We start from the raw sequence: 8,855 nt of genomic DNA on the forward strand, positions 1-8,855 counted from the left end.
TTTTTGACAAGTACTGCCAAAAATGTCTCACCCCTGCAATGCAGGATGCAATAAGGACACTCAGGCTGCAAACTAACAGGAGACAAAAAATGAACCAAATGTACCGTTCTCAAGACTGAGATTTTCGATCATCCCCCAGAAATAGATTGATGTAAGAAGAATTGTTCTGAGACACCAAAAGATGCGACACAATCTGCTCTATGAACAGTTGTGCTTGAACAAAGCAGCTCTTCAGCTGACAGCTCCTTCTCCAGACAGCTTACTTAGAGGCCAGGTGGCCAAAGGGACACATGGTGGAAAGCAGTTTAGTAGGATGACTCCGCAGAAGGAAAAACTCGTCATTTGTATATGCTTGAAATGCCCGAGATTCAATTAATGGAATTAGTACATAACGCCTAGAGCATTTTGCCTGTTCTAAGCGGTGCTCAAGCTCGTTCTCACAGCTCCACTGCGAGGCGCAGGAGTAGGCTGCGGCGTGAGTCCTGACTCACCCATGGCTAATGCCTCTCCATCTCCCTTCCTGACGAGGGGTTTTGTCTATTGAATCAGTCTGTGCCACTCACTGTTCTGCACCCAGTCATCTTTCTGCCTCTCATCTCGCACCGTGGAGCGGTAGGAAGGGATAAGAGCAAAACCACAGGTAGGTATGGACTTGCAGGAGGTGCAGGAGAGGCGAGGTTTAACTCTTGTCATATGGGAAGTTGCCCGTAGGTTTAGATGGGAGAGAAACATTAGTTTTTATATCTAGCAGAAAAGGCAGCTTCCGAAGACCAAAGTATTTTTTAGGGTTTTTAAAATAAGCTCTAATGTAATATTTTCAAGTTCCAACTCCAGTGTTTCCCTATCAAAAAGCAGATGATTCAGCACTATTCTTAGTGACCACCACCACAAGTTAAAGAGTCTTGGGAAAACTCTAACACCATCTTCTGACTGCTCAGGGAAATGCAGTGACCAGTTTGTATTCAGACTTCGGAAGTCTCACACAGCTTTAAATATTTTCAATATCAAGACTTTGAATATTCAGTTGAAGCTTTATTAGTTTCAGTCGTTTGCCTTTGCAACTGATGTTAGCACTGATAGAGCAGCTTTTCTTACAGATTTCTGGCAAAGAATTCAGGACTTATCTTCCTTTTTAATGCCCTCAGTGCTGTGCTTGACTTCCCATCGGATTCACGGCAGGAGGTTTTGATGACACAATGCACACTTCGAGTAGCAATGAATTGCCATTAGTTTTCCTCGTATTTCTTTTGCCCTTAGTGTCTGTGGATCCTTGCTTCTTCCTCCAGTTTTGATGCCTGCATTATCAGTTAGTAAATATGGGGTTCTTTTCTGTTTGAGCATAAAGCTTGTTGTAAATGAGCTTTGCCAAAAAGTAAAATTGAGAGCTATACTCATACATCCCACTTGCTTTTTGTGTTTGGATTTGAGACCCAGTGTTGCAACCAGATGCTTAGTGCTCTGCGCTCACCATAAATGACAAGTGATTTTTGTTAATGCAGTACAATGAAACAATTGTTTTAGGCTGGCTAATATCATGTTGTACAATGCATGCCTTATCCACACAGCTAGAGCAGGAAGCAAATTAATAATTTATTTTCTTACTGACAGTCAAAACAGTATGAAATATATTTCTCCTGAATTTCTTCTCTCAACTTCTGATTAAAAAAAAAATTTCAAGGCCATAAATAGGGCAACCTCTCCATCCACATCAATCTCATCTGTCTCACTCACATCTAACCCCTTCATTTACCAGCACTGAGACAGATTTAAGGGGAGCCCCTTTGGGTCCTTAGTTAAACCCTTGGCCACGCAAGCAGCTGAATGTGTGTGGAGAAGCCAGTAAAGATCTGCAGGTGGCCAAATGCTACTGACGCATGCTGCACTCAGGAAGAGGTTTTCCATGTTTTCTGAGCCAGTGTTTCAAAGAGCAGTGGGCTACAGGAGGAAGAGCAAACAATGGAAAGTGTGCGGATAAAGGGGGCAAAAGCAGGTAGACTGCTCTCACTGTAGTGCCGTACAGCACCTCCCATGACTTGCGCTGTCGCAAAAAAGTGGAGATACAGAGGGAAGCCAGAGCTGCCGTTATGAGCTGCTCCTCAGTATCGATCACCAGTTTTGTGTGTCCCTACTAGGTGTTCTGGAGGATGGAAAATCAGCTCAGACAGGTGTAACTACAGCCTCAGCCGCAGCTGGAACGCTGAACACCGAGAAGAGGAACAATGGTGGTCCTCAGTGTGCGAACCCCACGGGCCACGGCGCGGGAGCTACAACACAGAGACAGAACGGCTTCAGAGCAGCAGAGGTAAGAGTACCATTGTGTTCCCTGATGCTCAGCATTACCTTCAACCAGGTCAAACTTATTTTTGTGACAATCATCTTCCTCACTGCAGTCAAACTGTACTTAATGCCTTGGGTTAGGAGAGAACGGCTGCACCACAGCCACAGCAGGACTGACCCTAGCGCTTCTGCCAATGCCTCGTGCCCGAATGGCCCCAGAATTGATCTTTTATTTGGCAATCGGAGTAACACAAACACTTGTTACAGCAAAAAACCCTAGGCTTATTTTTTTTCTCAGCCCACCTGTGGCATGTATTGTGCAAATTGTTTAAATTAATTATTTGAAAGGGAATGTGGTTTTCCTTAATTGCTGCTTTTCTTCAATTATGTGCACTGCACAAACTCTGGTTCATTCGAGGCTGGATACAAAGCCTGGAAAAGTCAATGGGAGTCTTTTCAGTAACTTCAGTAGGCTTTGGATCAGATCCTCCCCCAGTCTCCACATCACCTGTACTTTGCAGAAGGATCACTCAGTGTAACAGCAATGTACGAACACCCGAGGCTTTGGGGCTAAACCAAAGCCCAAACTCCTCCTGTTCGAGCTGCCTACCTGCCTGTCTCTCCTGGGTTTCCACCCACTGCCCTGTTTGTGTAGCGGCTGCTGAGCTCTGCAGATTAAAGGAATACAAACCCTACGGTTGGTTTCCTGCTTCCTCGGTTTCTCAGATGGGAAGACCTCTGAGCACGGTGTGTGGTGGAACAGCCACTCTGTAAGAAACTGTAACCTCGTAGGATCACATCCTTGAGAGAGGCAAATTGAAACCCAGGGGGGCTGAGCAAATGGAAAAGGGAATTTGGATTGAACTTCACCCTGCATTTGCTAACAAACAACACGTTGGTACATTTATTTGATACCTTCACTGTTATTCTCTTCTGTAGTGCTGTAGTACAGAAAGATTGGGAAGTGGTGGAGTCACCATCCCTGGAGGGGGTCAAGAAACGTGTAGATGTGGTGCTGAGGGACATGGGTTAGTGGGTTGGGTGGTGTGGGTTGATGGTTTGACTTGATGATCCTTGAGGTCTTTTCCAACCTTCATGATTCTATGATTCCCTGGTGGCATGGATCCTGCCGTATCCTTCCACAAGACACTGCAGCCCCAGGTGTATAGGGGCACGTTCTGTAGCAGCATGACATCTAGAGCAACGGGTTTGCTGTAAATGAAAAGCATAAATGCCTGTCACAGCCACTAGCCCACAGAGAAAAAGGAATTTGTCAGGTTGGATATGGCTGAACATAACCAGTTAATCCAATTTGAAAAAGACTTGGCCACACCTGAGAATTATAGGGTATACCTGACATATGGTTGGAGGCGATTGTTTGCCTAATTTTGTAAGTGACTGAAAAATTACTTGTGTATTTGGACTTGCTAGGAAGTGTGGGCAAATTCCCACAGCATAGTAATAATGTGAGTGTTGGCTGCAATGGGACTACTCAATGGCATGTGGGTTCCTGCCCTGAGGCCCTGTGGCTTTGAAGGTGTCCTCTTGCCTTTTTCAAGCTGAGATACATTCAGTAATCTGTACCTGTACCATTGCAACCCAGTGCTAAGAAAATTTCTGATGATAAGTAGGACTTTGACATTATTCTGTGCGTCTAATGCAGGTGTCTAAGAAAGGAAGGTGATTCATCTGAACTTACAGTCGAAAAATAAATGTATTTTCCTGCAGTGAAGGTGCAGTATCTCTGTTAGGCTCCAGCTTTGGTTTGCCATTCTGAAGCTCTGTTTTTCCCCTTTTCTCAGGCATCAAGCTCTAAAGCATCCTACTGCCTTAACCCTGCCATCATGACAGGGTAGTTAGTGGTGCTGAGAGGGAAAGGGTTTGACACAGGCTGTGTCTGGAAAATTTTAGTATCCTCTCATGAGGGTCATGTCAAAACAACCTGGAAGTAAAATATGCTGCTGCTGAAAGGTCCTAACGCCACTGAACGCAATATAGTGGTCAAGCACCCCAAAAGCAAAGGCGGTACCCAGATGATGTCACGGGCTGACAATAACCTGGTTTCACTTTCATGGTATGTGTAGACCTTGGAGAGTCCTTGTGTGAACAGGAGCATTGGGGGAGTCAACGGGAGTCAACAGCAAAGGAGCAGGTGCACCCAGGCTGCAGAAGTGCCCAGTAATGCACTCCGGCAGATGGGGTGCCCAGTTTTTGCCGTCAGATAAACATGTACCTTCCACTCCTGCCAGCAGAAGTTTACCAGCCACTATTCCACCTGGTATTGTTACTGTGTAAATGATGCCTAATTTACTTGGCATTCTTTACACTTGCAAATTGTCTCATGAAACACTGGGGAGGCAATGATCAAACCCACCTAACTCAGCTCCGTGTCTCTCAGCCCGTTTCTGAGTGTCCCCTGCTAGACCTATCCGCTTTACTGTGCAGTGCACTGCGTTGCTTATGGCAACAAGCAGAAAGGCTAGGAGATGGAAGTGGATAAATTTAAATTAGGGATGCACTTGCATGCCTCAGGCTGACTTTTTTGAATATTTGGAGATAATCTGATGAAGCTCTGACAGGTGTATCTTGGACTCGGGTCTTATATGCAGGCAGAACTGTTATTTTGAAAACATATTTCCACTTAAGAAACAAAATAAAGTAGAGAAAATTCTGTCCCAGGCTAGTCACGCGTAAATCCCAGTGACATCAAAAAAGGAACCTCTAATTCCCACTTCTGGACTGAAACCAGATTTATTTTCTCTGCTTTTAGAATATACACGTGCAGAGATGATGATGATAGGCAGGACAGTTGATCCAAAGTCCTCTGACACCCACAGCCTCTGTAGCAGTTACACAAGCTTGCATCCACGCTGAATGACAGTTGTTCCACACCACAGGGCTGTGTGAAGACTGCTGGAGGCATTCTGGTTATTAAGTAGAACTGTTTTCATAAAGTGGGAGGCAATTGCCAATGAGTCTCTGTGCTGTCAGGGTAGAACTCACTGTACTGTTTAAAACTTTCACAGAGCAAACGGAACACACAGAAAACGTCTGCGAAAGAAGTCACCATTAATGTTACAAAAAGCATCAGACAAAGTGACAGAAGGAAAACAAAGAATTGTGTCAACTAACGAAGCAAAGTGCAAGTGAGGATGGACCTAGCAATGCTTCGCTGCACTTTCAGTGTCACCGGTTGCTGAAGATACGAAGATCCCAGATGTTCCATGTTGAACACAGCAGGCAGCTGCTGCTGAGTGCCTTCAGAAACGTGTCGTGTAGAAAGCAGCTGCAGAGACTGCAGGATGTTCAGGTGGTATTTGTCTAAAGCAGTGGCACTGCGCGGACGTACACCAAAATTTGTGCCATTTGGTTTTTACTAAGTCTCACGTTCTCTCCTTGCGTGTGTTCTGTTCTGCATTGCTATTAGGATGAGGCTGAATGATGAGAGGGACAGTTGGTTGCAATTTAAAACAGGAAATGAACAAATGAATCTTCATTTTCAGTAGTAAGGGGTTTTGAGTGTGGACATGCAAACCCACGGAGTTCATTTGAAGTCTCACTTTCACAAAACTCAAACCCAGAGATCTCAGAAAGAGACGCACAGGTGGCTTCCTCTAAATCTCTTTTAAACTATATCTATCAGTTAAATGTAGTTAAGTCATCTAGTGGCCTTTTTATATACTACCCTTTTAAGTACTTAGGTTTAAATTATTTTCTGTATTGACAGAATTTAGATCTTAAAAACAGTAACTTTCGTATTGATCAACCTTACTTGAAGTTCCTAGCCTTAGCTAGCAGGTAGGGTTCTGGCTGCTGGGTTAATTTACACATGCCTCTTTAATTATGTTGAGGCCAGACTGACTTGGAAAAAAATTATAATTAAAATTACACGAAAATAACCCCAATTCTTAAAACCATCTTCCAATGACAACTCCAAAAAATTAAGTTTATTTGATCAGATATAGTTGATTTGCCATGCAGAACTTATTTAATTGCATTGTAATCATCCTGGTATCCCAGTACTCCATATTTATCAGAAATATGCAGCTAAAAGGTATATAAATGTGCAGTGCAGTAAAAACCAGGGATTAATTCAACATGTTATTTCAATATAGAAGTAATAATACATATTCTCTGTGAGCTGGTATGACTGTGAGGATAAAAGAGGTAAATTTATTTGCCTCCCCATCAGACATATATGAGTATCCTTAGAGGGCCATTTAAAATGACTATGCAGAAGTTGTTCGTAACAAACAGATGGCATTGGGAAGAAAATCCATGTATGAACTGCAAGAAGTCCTTTTTACACATAAGTAAATAAAATTGTGGGACTCAATCCTAATTTATTCCATATTAGGACAATTTTAATAACTTGCTGCTAGGTGTGTGAGTACTGAATACTTTTCTTGGAGTACAACAAGTCTGTGCAATGGGGAATTGTTTATTAATTATTCCGACAAAAAGGCGAGCTGAAATCCAGAGTCAGTGCGGGATTTTTGCATACAGCAGCACACATACAAGAAATATTTTTTTTTAAATGTCCTAAAAAGGAGCAGAGAGCTTGTATTAAGATTTCTGCAGGTCAGTGTGTTATCTGGCAAGTCATCTTGAGCTGCTCATTTCCGTAGAAAAACTGAAACATATTGAAAATAGTGTTGTACGGGTAAGGCTACAGCAGTCTGCGCGTGTCCTTCAAGCCTGTGGCTCTCTGCCAACTTGATGGCAACGTTATAGGACAGGAAGGGACTTGACTCACTGTAACAATAAACAGTGGCTGCAGCAGCTCAGCAATATTCATTTAGAAATGGATAGCCATTGCTGGTGCACCACCCTAACTGAAAGCATGCATTCAGCATCCTGCACTATCTGTGTAGGGCAGAAATGAACCCTTTCAGGTCTGTGCCAGGCTTGGAGCCATTTCTGTTTCAAAGGATTTACCAGCAGAGAGAAAGCAGTGTAAACCCATATGATATAGGAAAGCAACTAACGATGCTGGTGTGTCTAAGGATAGAGGAGATTTTGAAGGAAGACAAAAAGGAAGGTTCATTGTGTAAGAAACTGTTCCACAGATAGTTGTCTTGGATGGATACCACGTTAGTGTGAGCAGATAAAAGAGCAAAGGAGTCCTAGCTATGAGATTATTTACTAGCTAAGACATCATTTTGTAATGATGTGCTGTGCAGGTGCATCTGATGGCCTAGGTCCCACACCAGAAGAAAGCCTGCAATGCTGCACAGCTCACTGGTGCGAGAAACAGCCCTGCCTGCGTGTAAGCACTCAGCAGGGAGGCAGGTTTTGAGTCTCATATTCAGAGCGTGAGGTGTGACAGGATGGTTAGCAGGAGATGGCCTTGGTACGTAACAATCCAGGCAATACTAGAGAACTCGCTTATGTTGACCAAATGCCCCGTCAGGGTGGCAGCTGCGGAGTCCTGAAGGCTGGCTGACCTGGGTGACTCCTCTGTCTGCTCATGATAACTTTCCCGAGGTACTTCAAGATCCCACAAACCTGTTTCTATCCTGAAACTCAAATTTAGGGCATTCAAAGCCTGGATGCAACTTCTGTGTTACAAACCATGTCTAGTTACAAGCAAATTTATAAACTCTTCTCATGTAACACGTTACTGTTCTTAGTCATTAGGTGGTGACTGAAAAGAAATGACATGGTGGCTTAGGTGGCTTCTTAGTTCTTGATGCATGAGCTTCAGTAAGAGCGTGTTGCAGAGATGTGGATCCTGCCTATGTATACAGATAAGCTTATACTTAACGTTTGCTTTACTTTCCTTCTACTAGAGAAAACCACCAGTAAAAACAATCCATTTTTAAATGAAGCAATATACCACTCTGCATAATTAGTGGTGACAGAATCTAGTCTATACTGCTTAAGACAATTTAAAGTACTAAAAATAGAGTCCTGTGCTGGTTCTAGTGGAAGAAGCAAGCTCAAGGAATCATCTGGACATCACTCTAGGTGGCCTTCCTAGGAGTGAGGAGTCTCATTTACAGGGTCAGTTCTTCGAGTAGCATCTTTCAAATATAAATGGCTCAAATACAAGAAATAAAATAACCACGTCAGAAGACAGTTTTAGATAAAGGACATGCGGACTTCTCTGTTTTCTTGTATGACAGGATTCTTGAAATGTGATTTTCCCCCAAAAGATATTATGCCACTTAATTTGTTCAACATCCCTTGGCCACACAGGAGGATTTCTAAAGCTGCAATGAAACAACACACTTTCTTCTGAAGTGATTGGCCAACATCAGTTGAGTTTTTCTGATTTACCTGAGTTCAGGTTTTAAACAGAAACAAACTTACTTGCTCATGTTTCCCCAATTCCAACACAGCACATAGGATTTTCCTCTGGTGTGTATATACTTCGTGGTGGGTTGACCCCGGCTGGATGCCAGGTGCCCACCAAAGTCACTCTGTCACTCCCCTCCTCAGCTGGACAGGGGAGAGAAAATACAATGAAAGGCTTGTGGGTCAAGATAAGGACAGGGAGATCATTCACCAGTTACCGTCATGGGCAAAACAGACTCGACTTTGGAAAAATTAATTTAATTTATTGTCAATCAAAT

The 8,855-nt window shown here is 43.3% G+C and overlaps 1 protein-coding gene across 1 annotated transcript; it reads left to right on the top strand.

Annotated features, from left to right (window-relative positions):
* Positions 1-646: 646 nt before the first annotated feature.
* Positions 647-5,408, top strand: BAALC (brain and acute leukemia, cytoplasmic). The gene is made up of 3 exons (XM_010082315.1): positions 647-707; positions 2,133-2,302; positions 5,304-5,408. The coding sequence occupies exons 1-3, from the start codon at positions 647-649 to the stop codon at positions 5,406-5,408; spliced, it is 336 nt and encodes a 111-aa protein (XP_010080617.1).
* Positions 5,409-8,855: the final 3,447 nt, after the last annotated feature.

The sequence above is a fragment of the Pterocles gutturalis genome, unplaced genomic scaffold (assembly GCF_000699245.1).
Source record: "Pterocles gutturalis isolate BGI_N339 unplaced genomic scaffold, ASM69924v1 scaffold25121, whole genome shotgun sequence".
Classification (NCBI taxonomy): Eukaryota; Metazoa; Chordata; class Aves; order Pterocliformes; family Pteroclidae; genus Pterocles; species Pterocles gutturalis.